Below are 22979 nucleotides of genomic sequence, written 5' to 3' on the forward strand. Positions count from 1 at the left end.
CCTCCTCTTGCTACAAACGACAGATGATAGGTTCCCGATTGCCTGTATGGTCAAATGAGCACCGCCCAGGACGCTCTCAATCATTTGCATCCAAATATCGTGATAGATCAATCTCGCTGCCAGACATGCAGTCCACGTGTAGTTGATCCACTGTAGTGCGGCAGTAAGCAGGTCCCAGCCAACACCAGAGGACCAATCGATCGTCGGGGTCAGTGTTCTTCACAACCTCAGCTACTTGAACGTTCCGATCTCTTCTCTGGAACCAACGACTGTTGGAGTTTAATCTTGACTAAGTTATTTTATGGGTTTTAGTTTGTCTATGTCAAGGACTAAAGCAGGTCGACAGGGATAACTGGTTTATAGGAAGATGTGGAGGCAGTAGCTTATTTTAAGGAGCTAAAGACTGGTGGCTTTAAAGACCAAGCACGTGGACAGGTGTGTGGTCGGGGTTTGTTTAAATCCATAGGCAGTTATGTGGGAGTGCCTATAAATATGTAGGAGTTTTTATTGTTGTAGTATGTTGTGTGCTTCAAGCTTCCTTTCTCTCTCAAAGTGTTCTTGCATCTTGTTTCTCTGTGTGAGATCAAGAGAGTGAGGGCTTAGAAACCTTTTTTCTCTGTGTGAGATCAAGAGAGTGAGTGTCTGTCCTTCCCTTCTCTATGTGTGTTGCTGAAGTGAGAGAGCTAGGTTCCAACACCGACTACTTGAACGGCTACTTGAACGCTCGGCTGTGAGATAAAAGGGAATCACTGACTTCCCTATTCCAGAGATACTAATTGTCTGGTTCTCTCTTAACGACATCCTAGTCAATGTTTGACTCTGTGGTTCGCCGTTGCACTGGAAGGTTATGGCTGAATTCTATGTCTGCTCCAGCGGTCGTCATCAGCAATCCCGATCACCTCTGTTGTGACCCTTGGCTGTATGCGGTTCCCGTAACACGTGCTTGCCGAACGACCGCTCGACCAAGAGTGTCCTACTCGTGTGATGACCGGAATGCAACTTATATCGAGCACCTCGATTAGCGGCCGACATTGCCGCTCCCAATGTCTGCCCCTCTACGCGAGAAGTTCCCACCCCTGCTGAAATGGGCCAGGCCTTGTCGACATAGTCCTGCCGGTCACACCCGGCTACGCACGGTCCCGTCGGACCCTTCAGGTCACATTCATTTTCCTCTTAGTTTTTTTTTCAGTATTATTATCTCCCTTAGTTCTTGTCTTAGACTGCTCCTTTGTCTTGAGAGATCTGTTGATAACCACTTAGGACTAACCACCGTCTCATAGTAGGTACGCTCTTGACGGTGTTGGATTAGCTTGTTACCGAAGACGATACAGATGCTGTCGGACGGTAGCTCATCCCTCCCTTCGTCGGCCCTTGAGCTGAGCTCACGGATCATTGGGAGCCTAGACAAGGCTCGACACCTCCCGGCATCGTCACCTGAACCACGCCCCGGGTCAGTTGGTTGCGACCCTTTTCTCGTTGAATTTTCATTAAACTTGCATGCATCTTACTACCTTGTTGTCTCTTTCATAGTGATCAATCCCTATGGTGTGACGCGATGGGTCGACCTGACCGTGTTACATCAGTTCACCAATTGTGGTGTGCAGTGTCATGCTGACCTAATACTCCTATGTTTTGCATTCTGTTGAGATGAAACAGTCTTGATAAATTCTACCCTCTTTCCCTTCCTACATTCAGATTTATGCTAGAAATTCATATATTGCAAACTATTTTCTACCTCTAATGAGGGTATCATCTCATGATTTTATATTGCAACTCCATATATTCCACCATTATTAGAATTTTTCCCATCTTTGTGTTTGGTGATTCTGTCTGGGTTATTTGGTACTACTAAGATAAGAGAGAGTTGCTGTTCAAAATATTTTCTCCAAGGATAGTGTCGAGATATTGCAAGTTGCTGCATAGGACTGTGAGAAGAGTGATAATGGAACTGTTCTAGGTTTCTCTGATCCATGTAAACTATCAAGAAGGATCACATATGTAAGAAATTTTATATCTCTTCACTTAACTGATTAGTTTTAAGATAATGAATGAGACCTAGGATACTAGATTTTGAATTACTATCGCTGGGGTTTTATCCTCTATATTGTCATAATTGAACACTAGCCACATGACACAATGTCATTGTTGAGCACATGTGCCCACTCTTTTGAGTCATTCCTGAAGAATAGTTAATATATAACTACTTTATATAGATGGATTAACTATTGGGTTTCAATTTTGAAATAATCTAGACTCAAATATATTTATATCTAGCACTCATAATTGGTTAGGTCATGAGGCTCTCCCTCCAAGGTAAAAATTCATTGTATAGTGAATATTCTCTACCACTCATTGAATATCTTGATCAACATATTATTGGGTACCATACTTTGAAAACATTCTCGACTGTAGCCTTTAACTTTTATCCAGATACATAGAAGAATTCACTTACTCCTCAAGTGAAATCGCGACCCATATTTCTCAAAGCACTCATTTTTGAAAGGATTTGAGTTCCATTTCTCCCCAAGTGTTAACCTAAGATCTGGAGTCATAAACCATTTTTCTTACCCTTAAGCGTGAAGGGAAATACCTCATCTTTAGGATATCTGAGGGATATTACCATACTAGTTTTTCTCACAAAATTTCTTGGATTCTTCTTTGTGATTGTATAGCAATTTCAAATGTTGCCCATGAAAGTGCTAATTATCTGCAAATAAATTTTTTTTAATGTTAATGGTATTGTATATAGGCTCATAAGTTTTCTTTGTTCGTCTCTAGACCATGGTTATGTAATGATCCATAAACCTCCTTGTTTCATGCCTCTACGTTTCTCACTATCAGAGTTTAAGTGATTAGTAACGTCCTTAAATTGATTCCTCGGCAAAGTTTGGACACGAACGCAGAGGAAACAAAAAATATGGAGATGAGGGGCCATGGTAGTTGACTTGAATTAGCCTTACGCATATGGGTGGATACAAAATGATAGAAACCTATAATTAGTCGGAAATTTTGCTCAAGCTAAGAATTTGGAATTCCATGATTAATGACTCATATGTCATAGTAAAAAGATAGCCATCCATAAATCTTTGGTGTCCAAGGTCTAGCGGTCACTTGCACAAATGTAAGTAAATGAACCTGATCAAAAATTAGGTATAGTACCATTCAGGGACTCATCTGGATCAGTTTAGTGAACTCCTCACACTAAGTATCACCTACTCTCTATCCTTAATGTCTTTACAGTAATGGATACAATATCAGCCATATTCATCATATTAGTGGGACTAGAGATGGATGTTTGATCCATATTTTTCGATGTCCTTCTCAAGTATCCTCTATCTAGGAATAATAATATCTCTGTATTATGATATCATACTTTATTCGGTCATATAAAGTAGTCCTAGACTTTATCTGAATGCATCGAATCAATAAATGTTGGACAAAATGTGAAATATGTGCTTAGCTTAACTGCCACCTATATTTCCATCATTACAGTTTTGGAACACTCAAGATAACAAAATCATATTTCTAATCCATAGATGGATCTCCTCTATGGGAAGTAATGTGTTAGGGAGTTGGATATTTCTTACTATTTTCGAAAAAATTATATGTTTAAGCCCAAAATCACTAGGTCATGCGTAAGGTGAGGTAGCGCTTATTGTTCGTCCACAAGATGAAACTAAGTATAAATTAAATAATTAAATTATAATTTAAATTAAAATTAAATTAATTTTTTAAAAATAAATGCAAATTATATTTTCAAAAATTAAAATAAGTTATTATATTATGGGGCACTCATATTTGTAACTATATAAGGAACTAACCCATAATTGATGCATATATCTACATATATGGTAAATACAACTGGCTTCAGTAAAAATATTTTTTCACATTGCAAGGGCACCACAATATTGTCAGATCTTTTACAATTACTAATGGGAGAGAAAATATATTAGATAAAATAGCACCTATTAAATTATTTATGAATAATTATATCATTTAGCAAAAAAATTCTGAAAAGAAGAAACAAATTTCAGGGTAGATAAATATTAAAAATCACACTCATAAAAAAATATTACACAAATAGGATACAACTCTTCCCAAGGAGAAAAATGAAGGAGAAATAAAATTTAGCCCCTTTTCCTTTCAATTTATACTCTTGGTAATGCCCATCAGAGTATCCCATGATGTTATTCCAATGAGGTGCAGTTTTAGTGATAAATCAGACTTGCACTATATATTCTTAGGATTATAAAATCATGCAGTGCATCTCCCTATCGGGTTTCTAACAAGTATCCGATAGCGGTTTCACCCAGACCCGCCTTAGCTCCGATAAGTTCATCTTCTCCAACGCTACTCCTCTCGTCGGGGATAGGATAAGACCTTCTTCCTCCTCAATTTCATCCATTTTCCTTCATTTTTCCCAACACCGACCGCTCAATCTTCTTCCTTTCCTTCGACCCGGTAAGGATTTCCTGCAACCCCCTTGAAATTTTCTCCCCAGTTCTTCCAAATTGTTGAATCTCTCTTCGATTTTCGATTCTCCAGGTCTTGGGGCGCCCATCGAGCTCTCTTTCGGTGGCTATGGCGGTGGCATCCGTCGGATTCAGCCTTGTCGCGCCATTCAAAGGGCTTTCCCTGGTCTCGGGGTCCGCCTCTTCGTCTGTATTTAGAGGAGAGAGCTCTTCGTTGGGCACGCGCGGAAGGGGGAGCGTCTCCTTCCCGCTGAGCTCGACCCCGCTGACAATTGAGGCGGCCCACAAGAAGGGAGCCGGAAGCACGAAGAACGGTCGCGATTCCAAGGGCCAGAGACTCGGTGTGAAGATCTACGGCGATCAGGCGGCCAAGGCTGGCTCCATCATCGTCCGCCAACGCGGAACCAAGGTATAAATCTTTCGATTTGATCATGGAGCTGACCTAAATTAGGGCATTCTTATAATTGCCTGGGTTAATGTCGTTGTTCTTCGTTTTCTATCTTGATTACTTGGTTGCTGATCACATTTGGGTAGTTTAATTTGGCTAGAGCTGTAAACTTTCGCATTGTTGAACCAATTTAGGCTAAGCTTGAGCTACAATACTATAATTACCTAATTTTTATCTCACTGTTCTTCGTCTCTTATCTCGAACACTTTTTTCCTGATCGCGTTACGGTAGTTTAATCTTGTTAGAGTTGAGAATTAACCCACTGTTGAACCAATTTAGGTTAAGCTTGAGCTTCAATACTATACTTAGGGCGTTCTTATATTTGCATAATTTTATCTCAATGTTCCTCGTGTCCTATCTTAAAACTTTATTCATCAGTACATTACAGTAGTTTAATCTTCCTAAAGAAGTGCATTCAACCAATTTAGGTTAACCTCGAGTTAAAATACCAACCAATTGACTCGTTGTTTACAGCTCTCTGCCTGGCACCTCTTCTTCAGATGGATTGTAACGATCCTGATGACTAAAGAAATATTTTTCTTTAAGCTTATTTTTGTAATATTTTTACTGCATTTACCTTCATGACCGAGTTCCAACCTTAGGGCTGATTTCTGATTTAATTCGACATTATTATTGGTTTTTGAACACATACTAATCTAATAATTACCTAAGTTTAATCTTGCTAGAGCTGTGAATTTTCGCACTGTTTAACCAATTAAGGTTAACCTTGAGTTACAATTTATAATTAATTAGTGCTTCACAGCTCTCTGCCTGAAGCCTCTTCTTCTGATGGATTCAAACGATCCTGGTTACTGGTGAAATAGTTTTTTCAAAGCTTTTTTTGTAATTTATTCACTTCATTTATTTTCATGACTGAGTCCCACATGTAGGGATATAATTTATAATTTATGACTACACTATTATTGGATTTTCATGTGGGTTATTAGACTTACATCAAGTTATTCCTATTGTCTTTCTCAGTTTCATCCTGGTAAGAATGTTGGGCTGGGAAAGGACCACACCCTCTTCTCTCTGATTGATGGGATGGTGAAGTTTGAGAAGTTTGGACCTGACAGGAAGAAGGTTTGTTCATCAATCTTGATTATTTTTCCCATTTCTATTCTTCAAAGGGCGACGACTTCAATGAATCGAAGTTTTCCTAGAGTTAATTTTAATTTTTCCTAGGGATTTCTTATGTTTGAAACAGGTTAGTGTTTACCCCAGAGTTGAACAGCCAGAGAACCCAGACAGCTACAAGGTTAGAAAGAGGGAGTACTTCAGGCTCCAGAGAGAGAAGAAGAAGGCCAAGAAGGAAAACCTGCTTCCCCCACAACTAATTCTGGCTTCAGTTGATGAGGCTTCTGAGGAAAACCCTCTCTGCTAGTCAGGTAACTGAGAAGCTCCTTAATGTGAGAAAGCTTTCTTTATCTGTTTCTTATCTTTTTTTCCTTCATGCCCAATGTAACATATCCTCGAGACCATTTTTTTAGTTATAACATGGGCCAGAGTTTTCTTTCTTTTTATTGATTTTTTTTGGGTTGAATAAGACAGTCTTTTGTGGCCTTTTGACGCTTGTAACCATGGCAAAAACCAAAAATTAGAAAAACGTCCATAAATCTGAATGACCATTGAGATATAAAGTAAATATTGAACATAAGTTCAGGTTGATCACCGATTTTGGGTGATCTTCCCTCTTTTTCTTTAACAGAAAAAATCAACACAAGGCATGTTATCCATAAGATTAGAATACGAATAAGGTTTCAACAGAGGATTAATGCAGCTTTTAATTCCCACATGGCGTTTAATGTAGCTTTTAATTACCATGTGTTCAAGTCAGATCACTCTCGTGCTTGAAGAGCTGTGATCTTAAAGTTTTCCGGAGTAAGAATGAGTTCATTCTTGAGAGGGCGGTCTTTAGGAGTTAGATCCATGACAATGTGTGAGTTTTCACTCTACTTATACTTGATGTCTCAATATATGGAATTTGATTATTTAAATTCATAAGTTACCAGAATTTGTTGATGAACGGATCGTTGATTTAACTATTACCCCACATATTATAATGCCGAGTAAGATGCATAGGAGGAGGTTTGATATGGATTGACAACATGTATGAAGAACTATGGTTTAGATGATTCACATTAGATCGATGTTATGCATCAGGTGTTCCAGAATCAGGAAGAATTCTTGCTTCAAATAGTCTTCTTGAGGAGTAGGCATTCAGCCCATCAGCTTTTTGTTATATCTCTTTTGAATTCCTTTCCTCTTACATTGAAATATCAGTTCAAATTATCCTCCCATTTATTTTCATCTGTCTTCCTATAGCTTCTCAAATTACTCACACTTAAATGTCGAGTTTGTACTCAATCATTTGAGTACTCATATCTTGGCATCAGCGAAGTCACAAATTTGATTTAATGAAAAATATTTATAATCTCGACGATGCATTTTCACTCAAAGAATTTAAAAAGTTTTGAGTGGACGCCGAACGTGCAGGAATGGTCTAACTTGGATATGAATGAAATTGGATTAAGAGAAAGATGAGCTGGCTCTTAATTCAAAATCTGATGTAACTAGAATTTAAATTTGAATTCGGATTACACTATTATGCCAATCATATTCAGATCAAATGGCGAGTAATCGAAGATTATCCTCTATAGATCAATCTTCAGTCATAACATTATAGAACTGAACAGAAAGTCCCCTTTCATTCTAAAGTTCCTAAAGGAAAGCACTTGCCAGGCACCCAAACTTTGCTGGACCAACTCTTCAAGGAGAAGAAGGTGAGATACTGATTCAAAAAGCAGATACATTTGATGGAGAATTTCCTACTGAACTTTCGCAGGATTCTGGGCAATAATTAGAACTCCACCAGTATTTTATGTGTTTCCTTTCAAGGAAACACAAAAAATACAGGAGAGGGTCAATCTCTCTTATCATGGTCTGTCAACTAGGATGGTTTTGTGATCCAATGGCCCAGTTAGGATCAGACCATCTGGGGCAGACACTTGCATTCCTCCTTTTATATCTGCTAGTCATCTCCCTAGTCAGCACTTCAGTTTGCATCACCTTGGTTCCTTTTGCACTGTCAGAATGCCTGTATTATCAGCATATCACTACTGTGTTAGTAGGGGTTTCTACCTCTACATCTTCCCAATAAAATAAATAGCACTACATATGTCAGGGTAAAATATCTCACTTCTTCCTCATTTCACTTCAGTTTCGTTCTTAATTTCACATTATTTATCTTGAATGTTAAAACATTTAATCTCTTCATCTAAATAACAATTACTGAATGATGACTCATGGTAATATATGATAAAAGCTAGATAGTTGTAATTATGTTTAATCTGAATCATTGTGGTCACTCTATCTTTTATTTAATAGGTTTTATAATTTTTTACTAATCAATTCACTTCAGTCGTATATTCCAAACAAAATCAAAGGTTGACGAACCAAAATTTTCTTGTACATTAAATCTCAAATAAGGTTATGGAGTTTAAAGAATGCAGAAAGTTGGACTTAGGCTAACTTTCAGGTGTAATACAATAATAATAACATGCATGCATTTTATTACATTTACGAATTAAATTATGTTTAGCGTAGTGCATACGTTTTAATAAAAGTAGGAGCAATAAATTATGTCATATCACTCCTATTTTTTGTATGTCTTAGACTTGCCATGGATTACCCAGATATCTCATATCTTTAAGGGGTTATCATCAAACAATCTATTCTAAAATTTAAGACATCAAGTGTTTTGTACAGACTAATGTGGCCTCATACACTTAATTCTTGGTTCATTCCAACGCAGCCCAAAATGAGGATTTCTACGAAAATTTTAGAAAATTGAGAGAGGCTGAAATATAAACTTAATGTATGAATATTTGAAAATGGTTGAATAATATCCACAATATTCACCTGAAAGATATCATGCGAGTTCAATCTCAATTACTTATTATGATAAAGCGTGTGTCAACAGGCCTCGATGGGCTCGTCTCAAGTCTCTTGAAAATCAACTTAAACTCCAGTTTAACTATGAGAACATTTTCATTATCATTCCACAATAATGTATTTCAGTCTTCATAGGTTCACACAAGTCACAGGTCAGGGGTCATACATCTTGTTTTTGCCTAAATATTTCACAATCCATGACACAATTCTCTTAATGAAGTCGTTTTCTTCTGTAATTGTATGGAAACTAGTCAAATATTTATCACCCTAATATCATTTTCAATATTACCTAGCATCACTTTATTCTCTTTCTACCATATATTACACATGCCATTTTTATGAATAAAATGGTTAGTTCAAGCATTAAAAAAAACTTAACCATAACTGAACATCATGGTGTATGGATTATAAGATATTTCTTTACTTCCTTTATGATACTTCTATGACTTCACAAGTATATTTGCTACACTCTTTTTAGATGTTTTCTCCACATGATACTTCTATGACATCCATAAGGCTTATTTTTTATATAATTTTCCCCTTCATGAAACTTCTAATATTTCAAAGAGAAAGTTATTTAATTTTGATTTACATCATTGCTATCTAGATAGATAGGCAAATACTAAATCAAATTGAAAGATAAATAGAGATTAACTTTAACCACAAAACATTAGACGAAAACTTCAAAAAGATTATAAGAGATATTTATGGAATGTTAATTCAGGATGAAATTGATAATTTTCATAGATTAATGACTCTATATCAATATAATGATCAACATAGATTAATGACTCTACATAAAACATAAGGATTTTCAGTAAGGGTGGAATACCAAAGCACACAGTTTCATGTACTAAAATATCAAATATGATGGAGGGTTGGAAAAAAATTAAATAAGGGAAATTTAGGGGGGACAAGAAGCGTTTGTCTCACCTAGCCTTAATTGATGAATTGTCCCCATTGCAAGCAGAAGTGGTACTTAGAGATGGGAGTCAATGAACAGAGCACTACTTTGGTTGAACATGTGAGGTGACCAATTAATATTTTTCTTGTGTTTAATGTCAAGTAAATAATCATATTTTTATCCTTTCACTTCCAAAAAATTATCACAGCTCTAAATTGTATAATTTAACAAGATGTGAGTTGTATTAGCGTATTCATTTTTTGGACCCTCAAAATTTTGGAATCTCACTGTGCAAAAATAATAAAAATCAATCATTTACCGTATTTAACGTTTTGTAATAATTTGTATAAGTCTAGATTTTTAGTATCTAATTAAATTTTTATGCATTTTAGGTTTTCAAGTTTATATTCCTGTATAATATTATCCTTCAATGTGATGCTTGCTTGTTGGAAAAGTTACTTCTTGACTTAAATTATAATTGAAAATTTTTATTTTAAATATTTCTGAACGTCACTCTATTTTTTTTGAACATCGACATGGACATGAACATACATTAAATACTTGTGAGAACATAATCTTATTAATTTTTTTCTCAAAACAAGTTGGTTAAGTATTTTATTAAAATTAAGCTTAGTTATTACATTTATATTTAAATTTTCAGGTTATATATTTTTATTTATCTAAAATAATTAGCTAAAAAATGTGATTCTAATGATTGTTAAGAAAAAAATAATATTTATTTTTAAAATGTCATCAATGGTGTAAGAGATGTATTATTAAGATAAAAAGTTACAATATGAAAATAAATTATTATTTTTTATAGAATATATATTATTAAAATTAATGTCATATCAAGTGAAATATAAATTATTATATTTTTTGAAAACATTAATTTTCCGATTCGTTGTTCTTAACATTAATGTTTATTAAGAGGAAGAATTTTCTATTATTTATTTCTGAAAAATACGAGTATTCTTTTAATTTGCACATATTATTAGTTTTTTATTTAATATTTTATTCAAAAATGTATTATAATATTTAATATCTGTATTGTAAGTTTATGACATAAGTTTTTTTAGATATAGTAATTGTGTCATTTGTTGAATGGTATTATTGAAGTTGAACTAATATTTAAACATTTTATAATTAATTATTTTCTTCGTAATTTTTTCTAATTGAGTATATTATTTCATATTTTAAAATTCAAAATTTGTATAAAAAAATTATTATCAAACCCCTTTTATCTAATAGTGGTTTCCACAATAGATAACCATGTTCAAAGGCTGATAATTTCTATGGTGGGGGAGATTCCACATGAAAAGGTGGACAATAACATAGCTGGGCGTGGATGCACCATTCTGTAATTTATTTGAAAATATTTCTGGTTCATTGGTAGTTCTCTAAAACCATAGGAGTTGTCTGATGAAACCAAATTACAGTGTTAATTTTAATATTATTGTAAATTTAACCCACCTAAATTATATAAATTTACAATTATAGGAAACTCGCTCAAATATGCATAATGGGAGTGAGGTCGTGTCATTAAGGACTGGCCTTTAGAGATGTATCCATTAGTTGAGTTATACTTATGTAGAGTAAGATGAAAATAAGGTTAATAAAAAGGATTAGATGCATAGTTCAGTGAATTAAGGGATAACGTGATAGAACGAGAAGATAATGAAGACGAAGAGAATAAGTAGGGAGGGCGGATTGAAATTCATTTGTATAATTATTGTGAACCAATATAATAAGATACGTATTGGAAGATAGTTTTCTTTATTTTAATCAAGATGGAGAAGAAGTAAGGTGAAGAGAGATTAATAAGTATACTATAGTTACTAGGTGAGATTTTTAGCATGATTATTTTCTTCAATGAGCAGTAGGTTATATGTAAGAATTATTGAGGCATATAGTAGTGAAGAATACTATGATTTAGATAGTGAAGAAAATTATTTTGTAGTAGCAAGTTATAAAAAGAAGGATAATAATAAAGGTATTATCTAATTTTATATAGCTTAGTGAGGTAGAGATGTCTTTATACACAATAAGAGTTGAAGAGCAAATGATATAGGAATAGACTATATTTAATTTAATTTTATAAGAGTTTATTTTTTTTTATTGAGAGAGATGATATTTAGGATGAATGAGTAACTAAGAGTTGAATATTTATAATATTATATGACTCATGGGTAGATAAAAATAAAATAATGTGGCGTATATAGAAATTACATTTATTAAGTATACTTAATTAGGGAAAATATAATAAAATAATGTGAATTTTTGTCATTGCATGGCAAGTGTGTTTCAAAATGCTTGGTATAGGCTAAATGAGGAAATGATATTCACAATAAAATTTTTGGCTTGCGTATAGATAAAATAAATAATGCATATTAAGAAAATATGTAAATTTGTACCACAGGATGTTCAGGTCATTACTCGAAGTGCCCAGATTTGGACAACTAAGGGTTGGGCACCATTTGTTGCCCCCCGAATTGTGGCATGCGTCCCAACCGTCTTCCTCTATAGCGCTGACTTAGGCAATGGAGACCCTGGGCGAGGTGTTGCTGCTCTCCCTTGACGCATCCTGTTGTTGGATGAGTCCCCCTTTCCTGCCTTGGATCTGGATTAAAATATATGCAAAATGGGGATCGTACACCCTTTTTAACAGCTTTGGAAGGCCTCCAGTAGTTGTAGATGGAGTGGTCTGGCCAAGGTAGTTTGCCAAGGCCCATTGGAGTCCCCAAGGGTTTCCCCCCGGTCCGAAACCACCATGTAACTAATTGAGATGACAACTAGGGTGAGCGATGGATAGATTTGTCCCTGGACGTCTGATCTCCTTGATAAGTGCTCCAGTGAATGCAATTAAACTGCAGTTGTGGACCTCACTAAGTCAGGTGCACCCCCCTTGTCATGTGACCCACCTCCTTAGTAGGCACATCTTTCACCTTGTTATCTATCTCTTTCCCAATTCATTGTGAGCATGGCCCCACCATTCTCATTAGTGGCTGCAGCCAATCATACCACAGAGATAAATAAATAAAATAATAAAATATTAGATGGAATTTCTATGCTCCGATCATCTGTAAGAATAACAAACAATGAGATTATATCAATGCCCTTATCGACTCAATATGATACATTATTTGGGTAGGGTCGACTCAAATCCTGGTCATGATTTCTCTCAAATTTTCTTAAGATCCAACCTATTGGGCCATTATCCATCTTGTCACTCCTAGGACTAACCCAGTGTGTAGCTGAAAATAATTGCTTAGCAGTTATCCCATATCAGAAGCTTTAAAAATCAAAATTTCCTATATAAATGTTGAGTGGACAACAACATTGGATGAATAAAAATTTTCTCTTTTACGTGCATGCCAAGGTTAATCCGTGTTATGTGCCTTGTGTGAGTCTTGTGTGGGCGATGAGTAGGGAATGGCACGTCTGGGACGTGACGCCCCGGACGTGACTGGACGGATGATGGTTCGTGACGAACGGTGACATGATGAAATGTTCATCACGTCACCATCACGTCACGCGTCTGAGGATTTTCAAAAAATCCTTCATGAACCCGTCACGCGTCGTCGCATCCTCGTTCCGTCACATCACCGTCAAGGTGACGGTGTCACCGTCACTAGTGATGGGAAATTCCCCTAGCCCTCGAGGCTGGGATTTTGTTTGTGACTGCACAATGCCACCATCAGATCGCAGATGTCCGCCGGAAGTGGCCCCTGACGGCAGCCCCGTCCCCGACTCCTACACGTCCGCGTTCAGCGGCACAGTCGCCTTCACCGTCCCCACCAGCTTTGCTGCTGCCAGCGCGCTCTGTACGTTCCGCAGTGACGGGAACGTCGCCCCAATGAAGCTGTTGTTGTACGTCTTCAGGAACGGCTCGTTCCCACCGCCATGTACCTGAAACCAACAAGGGTGAGATGACGAGCAGAGAAGGCAACAGAAGAAGAAGAAGGAGGAGGAGGAGTAGGAGGAGGAGGCGGAGGAGGAGGAGGAGGACGAGGACGAGGACGAGGAGGACGAGGAGGTGTAGGAGGAAGAGGAGGAGGACGAGGACAAGGAGGACGAGGAGGACGAGGAGGTGGAGGAGGAAGAGGAGGAGGAGGAGGAGGAGGAGGAGGAATGGCTTGTTCCCCACTGCCACGTACCCTACCGTCTACAGGAACGGCTCATTCCCCACCACCACGTACCTGCAACCGACAAGGGCGAGTTAACGAGTGGGGAAGGCAACAAAAGAAGAAGAAGAAGATCTGTCACGGACGTCATCCGTGACGGACTATTCGTCACTTCACTCGTCCGGACCGGCCCGTCACCGTCACGTCACCGTCACGGGAAATCCCTCACCGTCACCGTCACCGTCACGGACCCTCTAATTCATCACCGTCACGTTATCCGTCACGTGCCCGTCACGGTGACGTGTGACGTGATGGATGACGTTTGACGATCCCTAGCGATGAGGAGGGTTGCTGTTAACATGTAATTGCAGTATTAACCTCACACATGTTGCCTTTTTATTTAGACTTAAATAAATTAAGATTGCATGTAATCCTATTTAAAATGAAATAAATTTTTTTAGTATATTCTCCTGAATTTTCGTGATTTTTACTGATTTCTTTTGAAATTATTGAGTGGAAACATGAAGAAAAGGAGAGATAATGAAGGATATGGAGAAGCATAGGGGCATATACCCAAACATTTCTTAGAACTGTGTCAAAATAAAATTGCACAAAAGTGGAGGGATTTCTCTGCAAATTTTGTGGAGAGAGAGAGAAGGCCAAAAGGATAAAAGGCCATGTGCGTCTCAATCACCATCGGATTGAGCTCAAATTTGGGGGGATAGTTCTGCATTGTATCCTCTTTCTATCCACACAAGTGGGTTGATAAGAAGAGCCCCAAAACTATAGAAAATTAAGGAAAACCTAGAGACAAAAGTGGAATTGTCTCACCCCTCTACCCTAGGTATGAATTCCTAATTTTTTCCCTCCTTGGATGTTTGATCACACTCTGCAGTCAGTGGGAGCTCTCCTTGGATCAAATTTTATCCTGGTATTTTATTTAATTTTCAGTTCCTTTCTTTAGTGATCTTGATTTGTGTTCTTCTTAATTGTCTTGGCAAGGGAAAAATGTACTAGCCATTGTCTTGATTGAAGAAGGAAGTTAGCTAATGATGAGATTCTATTATCAGACATAAAAACCGTAAAATTTAGATAGTTTATCTGTCCCTTACCCCCCTCAAAATTTAAACTTTCTTCACCAACCATAATTTTTTAAAATCCTATATTAAGTACTCTTATCTCGTTACACTTTTGATTCTAGATCTTCTTTTGAGGACCAGATTGAATGAACTGAGGAACTATATTCTTTTCATATTCTCTCATCTGTCATATCCCCATCTTCTGAATTGTTTTCCCTTATCATCTCCTGGTATCTATCCTTTTATTTAGAAAGGAAGTCAATAGAGACCATCCCTCTTTAATATTGGATATCTTACCTTCCCCTCAGAGTCAGATTATATATAATCAAGATTAAATTTATTAAAACTCCATGTTAATTATCTTGAATTAAATCCTTGAACTCTGCTTCTATATGGATGACCCCTCTACTCATTATTTTCATATTACATATCATTTGAATTAAGTAGGGGGTTGATTATAAATATTATTTTATAATTTTTTTACAAAAAATGATAGTAATTAACCTATTTAATTACAGTATAATTCACCTTATTAGTTGGCCTTGTTTTGGGCTATTTCTTAACCGTTGCCGTTTGCTGGCTGCTGATGGGCTTGAGCACTTTGTGCTTGCTGACCTATGGCTCGTGTGGGCACCGTTGCACCTGGTAGCTAGGTAGGTCGCTAGATGACAGAGCCGTCCTTTGTATTTATTTAATTATAAACTTCTTCTTCTCTCTTTATCTTTTTAACTTTTTAGAAGATTAAATAACATACTAGAGAGAAGAATTAAACTCATTCAACTTAATAGTTTTAAAATACATTTTTGCATGAAAATAATTGGAGCTGTAAAATGTGTAAACGTTACATTGAAAGTTGTTATTTTAATCAAAAGCTTCATTTAGGGCATGAACTGAGAATCCATTTTCAAATCAAGATAGTATCAGTAATATGATGCAAACATGGGCTTAAGCTGAGTATTATTTCATGGCTTATTTTGGATTCATTAGTGTCTCTGGAAAGATATTTGTATAGAACTTGTGCGAGAAACAACAAAGTTAAGCTAGAACGTCTTTTGGAGAGTTATAATGTTGGATCATGGTATGAATACAAGGAAATTAAGGAAGAAGGTAAGGCACATTTTGAATGTCACTAAATGCACATTTTGAACGCAATGCAAAGAAGGTATGGTTGAAAAGGTCTATGACATGATGGATGTTATGAAAAACTACACAGAAATAGCCTTTATACAACAATGGAGATATGAAAAACAGATAAGCCTGTACCTTCATAGAGGGAAGATATCTTAAGCATGAATTAGGAGGATGCACACCGAAATAAATGACGAGTATGTGACAATTATATTCAGTTTGCAGCGTTATTCATACGGCATGACTTAAGTCAGAGTATGATGAGAACTTTATTCAATTCCAAGGTCAATCTGTAAACATAAAAGTGAGTGCATGATGGAGACAATACTCCAACTAATTTAACAGTCTGGTCTACATCCAAGGGTCAATGACATTATTCTGGCTTTTTCCATTTCATTTTGATAATATTTTTAATCATCATAATGTATCCAGTTCTGGGATGGATTGGATTGAAATGGCTTTGTTAATAACATTTATATGGGGTAAGAGAGAGAGAGAGCTATAGAGATGCCCCAAATTTTCGAGTAGTGAGAAGATCAAGAAAAAAATAAGACAACAGCTGGGGGGGGGGACCAGATATGGCTATAATGGGCATGTAAAATAGGTATCCCCCTTTTTAAAAATTTATATAGGTCTTTTTGAAAAAGTTCCCAAGAAATTTTTAGTATATCCCCCAGCATTCAAAGATCTTATTCAGGTGATCCTATAGGGCTAGGTGTTCACTTAATCAAACTTTACTAACACTTATTGGACAACCTTATTAATGAACTATCTCAACTGTTAATAAATGATCAACCCAACTGTTAGATTAAGTTTCAAGCTTGTGAGATACTAAGATACACCTTGTGCTCTAGAAGGTACAAAGTATCAAATAAACTCCGTCATGGAATCTTTATCATCATTTGTTTCTATGTATAATCCTTCATCTATGCAAGTCTTCCACATGACTTAGGGTACGGTTAATTGTCAAACCCTAATTTATCATTACAACAATCACTAACTAATGGAGATTATTCAAGAACTTCTTCTCCAATATCTTCACTATCCTAGCAAGGGTTTTAATACATCGTCTTCCTAGAGTCAATTTTGTACTATATTGAGGGTGAACAATCCCATCCCAACTGTTTAATCACCTTAGCGTACTTCTTCCTATAAATGATTGAAGAGTTATTTGAATCTTGTCATTAGACACATTTTTTCACAGTGGACATATAACCATCCACAAATAAGATGTCCGTGGTGTCCCAATTCTACGGACTGATAAACCAGAAATTAGGGTTAGAAATGTTATTCAAGGCTTTTTGTTTATTTGACAGTATTTATAATTTTCTTTATGAGCGTAGGTCAAGAAATAGTTAAATCCCCAAGGAGCAAGTAATGAGTATGTGAATTTTAGCTTCAATTTATTTTTTTCATTTGAATACTTCTTTTAGGAATTAAATTTCATTTAATGAAATGAAACTAGATAAAACTAATTCAGGTAATTCTTGGAATTCAGAAAAGTTTTATACTATTAAACCTAATTTATTTACATTCAGTATAATTTTGGGTGTTTTTATGGAAATCTAATATTGGAAATAACTATTTACTCTGTCAAAAATACCTTAGCCAGTGCCTTGGGAGGGTTGGAGAAGGTCAGTAGTGGTGGCATCCAGTGGAGTGGAGGGCACAAAAAAGATATTGCCACTCATTGTGACAGTGATGGTAGGAGATAGATGCCAGCGAGCAGTTGATGGGTGGCAAGTTATGTGCATTTGGCATCGCTGGTGGTGGCAGAGATGAGGCTCATGTCATATCTGAAAACAGACGCTAAAGTCCAGCACCTTAGAACTAAGTCCACCATCCCTTTTCAAAGGACGGAAGAACTCGTTATCATTCCAACTCATCAGCAAGAGGTGGCGTTTTGTGATGGTGTGTGACATTATTCCAAGTTTTTTTATTCTTGAAATATATTCATATGAATATGAAAATCGAGGAAGTTCTATCAGAAATAAATGAAACAGTTTCTTTATTTTAAAAGTAGGCTACCGATCAATTCTACATTTCTAATCTTGAAATATAAATTCATATTTTATACATAATTATATCTATATAAAACTATCGGGGATAATACAAATTAATAGAACATTTGTAATTCATGAAAAAAATGTGTGTTACAATTGTGAGCACAATTATATGATTATGGTAATAGAGGGAATTCTATAATAAATAATGTTTTAAAGATTGACGTCTTAATGCAATGGGTACGTCTGTGATTAAAGGTGCTGTCACAACGTTCTTATGGGGAATATTCTGCATACCGGATCTAAGAAAAATGTAAATACGTTCTTATGGGGAATACTCTGTTGACCGGATCCAAGAAAAATACAATTAGGTTCTTAAAGGTAATAGGCCTTTTTAATAAATGTTGAGAATTCCTCAACATTCATACCTATTCTACGTATACCATAGATATCATTTATTCCTACTATTTATTTTTGCATTTCTTGCCCACGAATCGAGTCCTCCATATTCTCTTCTCATTTAAAAATTTCAATCATTTTGCACACATTTAACCATCTCATTTTGTTTCATTGTCTTTTTCATCTTTCTGTATATTAAATTCACATGACAGGATGTATTCAAGACGGAGGAAATAGAGAAGATTCATCTTAGGATCCTCCATCGTTTAGCCATTAAGGCTAACAAATCACAGATAGAGACGGAGAGAGAGAGAGATACAGAGAGAGAGAGAGAGAGAGAGAGAGAGAGAGAGAGAGAGAGAGAGAGAGAGAGGCAGACAGATAAAGAGAGAACAAGAGAGAGAGAGACAGATAAAGAGAGAGAACGAGAGAGAGAGAGACAGATAGATAAAGAGAGAGAACGAGAGAGAGAGAGAGACAGACAGACAGATAAAGAGAGAGAACGAGAGAGAGAGACAGATAGATAAAGAGAGAGAACGAGAGAGAGAGAGAGAGACAGACAGATAAAGAGAGAGAACGAGAGAGAGAGAAAGATAGATAAAGAGAGAGAACGAGAGAGAGAGAGAGAGACAGACAGACAGACAGATAGAGAGAGAGAACAGGAGAGAGAGAGACAGACAGACAGATAACGAGAGAGAACAAGAGAGAGAGAGACAGACAGATAGAGAGGAACAGGAGAGAAAGACAGACAGACAGACAGACAGAGAACAAAAGAGAGAGAGAGAGAGACAGAGACAGAGAGAGAGAGAGAGAGAGAGAGAGAGAGAGAGAGAGAGAGAGAGAGAGAGAGAGAGAGAGAGAGAGAGAGAGAGAGAACAAAAGATAGACATGACGACAAATTATGATAACATAACCTCGAATCAAGTTCGTGGATGGGTTATTAGTAGCCTCAAAATCAGACTGTTATACTGCCGACCCTTGTCCTTCAGTTATACTCATGGACCTTCATAGCATCTCCTGAAGGAGGCGGACCGTTGTCTCCTTCCTAATCAAAGGTTTTTCATATAGAGGTTAAGAGCAACTGATAGATTTAGAGATGGAGAAGGTGACAGATAGATTTAGAGCGGGTGAGAGACTGAAAACAAATAAGAGATAGTTTGTCAGGTGGTCAAGCGGATACCAGAGGCGCCGGCGGCGCGGGGCTGGAACGGCGGTGGCGCGGTGGCGCGGTGGCGGTGGCGGTGTGGCGCGACGGCGGCGAGGTGGTGGTGGTGACCGCGGCGACGGGCGATGTGTGCCTTGGTAGAGAGAAGAAGAGTGAGAGGAAAATAGAGCGAGAGCGCTTGCGAGAGGAAGTCATTCTTCCCAAAGAGCGAATAACTGGGCAGAACTGATGAAGGAAATGTAATGTAGAGGGATGAACGGATGACTTCCCAGTCCTGTTCCCTGTATCTGTAACCTTCGGTCATCATCCATCGTTTTTTCTAATGTCGAGAATTCCTTACCGGTGCTGTTGAAGGCCGCCAAGTCTGGAGAGCCCGGTGGCAGGCCGAGAATGTCTGAGAATAATCATTCATCAGAAAGGGAGTGGGCGAAATGATTAATGGGTTTTTCGATAAACAGAAAAAACTTACGAAAACGAGGGAATGTTCTCAATACCCGGGTTCAGTCATCAGATACTATTGGAGGGATTTTTTAAGTCGTGATTGAACAGGCTTTAATGGAAAATTTTAAGAAAGTTTGGAGAATGAAAGAAGTTGAGTTGAAATTATTTGTGGTGCATGTCAACTTGCAGAACCCTTGATAAAAGAAAGAGATGCGCGTATGAATTACCCCCGTATTCTTCTGAATCACTTTCTCGATGGAATAATTTTAAAAGCCAAAAGAGAAATGAAGAACAAACGGTCTTTATTGGAAACATTCCTTCAATAAAATCACTCAGAACCTTGGTAGAAAATGGTCTTTATTGGAGGGATTTTTCTTATGATGTTTTCTGTAAAACCTTGGTTTTACAGAAAACATCATAAGAAAAATACTGTGATGTCTTTCCTCCTCGTCTTCCTCCCTGTCTAACGAGCACTATCATAAAAAAATTCTGAATCCAGGTATTGTGAACATTCCTCATAATATCTCTATCCTTCAACAGAGATATAGACGAAAAAAAAACTTGTAAGAAACAAGACGAATTCCCGAATAAAACTTCAAAGGAAAAACCTGTTAAGGAGGAGTTCTACTCGGCACAGTCACAGGATGGCTCGATAGGGACTTAACCAAGATTAGGTAGTAATGATTAACTACCGTATACTCGTTAGAGATAGAAATTAGGATCCAATATTAGTTTAAACATAGAATAGGATTAAAGACAGAAATTAGGATTAAAGATAGAATAGGATTACTCAACAGAATAACTGTCGCACTAATCCACCGATCCAACAGATGAGATCGGTGGACTCATAGGCGTTATAACGGTCACGATTACTTGTGACCGTTATAAGCTCTCGCACCAATTCACCGATCCAACGGATGAGATCGGTGGACCCATGTGCGATATAACGGTCATGATTAAGCACTTCTGAATTTATGTATCCGTTGATGTCGTTACAACGGATATATAAAACAACGGCTCATTACTATATTTACGATTACAAATCCCCTATATATATGCAACCAATGTAAACACTTAAATTTGGGGAAAATACAACGATCCACTATTCCAACTATTCGCTCAGCGCTCATCTTTCTTCTCGCTTCTTCTTTCTTCTTCTTTCTTTCTTCATCTTCTATCTTCAGTCTCTCTCTCGAAGATCTCTTACAGGTTGAGTCATACCTGGGCATAAAGAGATGTTACCGTCTGGAATACTACAAATACTATACAAGTTAACCACGCGGTCATACTTAAGAGTATAACCCTGCAAAGTCTCGGCCTTGTAAACAAACCGAACGAGATCACACAAACAGTAAGCGCTCTCATTCCGAGCTGCTGGGCAGCAATAGTTCGCTGGCATATCCGCCTCACCAACAGCGTATTTGAGGCAGAACATCAGATTAATCGGCACGGCGTTGCATCTATCAGTAAGATCCGCCGTTGCCCCGCTGAGTAGAATGAACACAGAAAGGAAGACAAGCGCGCTAGTCATGGTGCCCATCGTCTTGTAATTTTGGCCTTCCAATTGGATTTTGGAGGGACTTTATAAAGGATTGGACTGCAGAAAAGGTAGCTGATATGATAAATTGATAATAAAGAGAATTATTGTGCTGCATGGAGACTGTAGGAGAGGATAGATGTCCGCCCTTGGTCTTAGGGTAGACTAACGGCCACCGCCGGTCGTGAGAGGGAAGAAGGAAGCGCGTAAGCTTGACTTGCATCATAAAAATCTTTGCTCTTATACCCTGAATCGTCAATCAAGAGCTGTTTTCAGTAAAACTCTGATGTCTACTCGCCCTTTAAATCCCCATTGACGGGTCCAAATAGCTTTTGGGGTTAGGCTCGTATGGATAATGATGGTGTTGACGGGTAGTAAACGTTACGCATCACTGTTCTTAAGAGTCTTTGGTCTTATCCTTGAATAGTCAAGCAGGATCTGATTTGATTGAAACTCCAATTTAAGTTTTTGCTTCCCCATTGACAGGAGCCAATCTTTTTATTATTACTTCAACGGGGATGGAATTAAAGTGGGCATGTGTGGATAATGAGGATGTCGACGGGCGATAAAATAAAAGCCTAAACATATTTTGCATATAGGTTATGAGGATACAATTTACTCGTTATGAGGAGAAGCGGCAAGGATTCCATATATATGTGGAAACATATATTGAATCCACGATCATATCTAGACTGAATGCCAGATAGCCAGCCCGGATTCAATCTAAACTGGTTTCTTACGAGTTGAAGAATATTGTTTAGTAAACTTAGGGGTTGAATGTAGAAGGTTTGATGGAGAAGATAGAGAGACCAGATAAGAGAGTATAAAGGAGTAAAATGTGAGTGAAAATGTGATGAAGAACACTAATTAAGCGAATTATGATGCTGAGAAAGTGACAACGTAAGGCGAAGACACTTAACTTAAATCCTTATACTCTACCAGGATCACCAGGATTTATGAGTGTCGGTAAGTTCTCCTCTTCTCTAATGCCTCTTCCCACACACCCAGGAAACCAAGAACACACTTGATGGACCACAGCGATTCACTATCTTTCAATCTGTCCACGCAAGTAGGAAGCATGTTTAAGATGAATTTCAAAATGATCCAGGCCTCAGAGGGTATGGATGGAAAGAGGAGGGGAAGACGAAGCAATGCTGAAAATTTCAGCTCAGTTGGACTTGTAAATCATAAGTTACGGCTGTTTCAAGTTGAGCCCATCCTAGTCCTTGATTTCCTTTTCTCTCACTCATCAGCATCCTCATTTTCCATGTCTGTTAGAAAGTGAAAGCGCCTAAGTTTCTGCTACTTTTCATATTCCGCGCTGG

General features: G+C 37.3%; 2 protein-coding genes across 3 annotated transcripts; one reads left to right on the forward strand and one right to left on the reverse strand.

The window, feature by feature from the left end:
- Positions 1-4306: 4306 nt before the first annotated feature.
- On the forward strand, positions 4307-6443 carry RPL27 (ribosomal protein large subunit 27). The gene is made up of 4 exons (XM_078584992.1): positions 4307-4461; positions 4546-4881; positions 5902-6003; positions 6128-6443. The coding sequence occupies exons 2-4, from the start codon at positions 4582-4584 to the stop codon at positions 6302-6304; spliced, it is 579 nt and encodes a 192-aa protein (XP_078441118.1). The 5' UTR covers positions 4307-4461; positions 4546-4581; the 3' UTR covers positions 6305-6443.
- A 12953-nt stretch (positions 6444-19396) lies between these two features.
- Positions 19397-21664, reverse strand: LOC144711303 (non-specific lipid transfer protein GPI-anchored 1-like). Of its 2 annotated transcripts, XM_078585252.1 has the most exons (5): positions 21407-21664; positions 21211-21338; positions 20017-20070; positions 19692-19809; positions 19397-19556 (listed from the first exon to the last, which is right to left on the reverse strand). In XM_078585252.1, exons 1-5 carry the CDS (start codon positions 21655-21657, stop codon positions 19517-19519), a joined length of 591 nt encoding a protein of 196 aa, XP_078441378.1. In that variant the 5' UTR covers positions 21658-21664; the 3' UTR covers positions 19397-19516. The 2 variants fall into 2 exon arrangements, with proteins under 2 accessions (XP_078441378.1, XP_078441379.1); XM_078585253.1 differs by lacking the exon at positions 21211-21338 and having other exon boundaries at positions 21339-21664.
- Positions 21665-22979: the final 1315 nt, after the last annotated feature.

The sequence above is a fragment of the Wolffia australiana genome, chromosome 13 (genome assembly GCF_029677425.1).
Source record: "Wolffia australiana isolate 7733 chromosome 13, ASM2967742v1".
Classification (NCBI taxonomy): Eukaryota; Viridiplantae; Streptophyta; class Magnoliopsida; order Alismatales; family Araceae; genus Wolffia; species Wolffia australiana.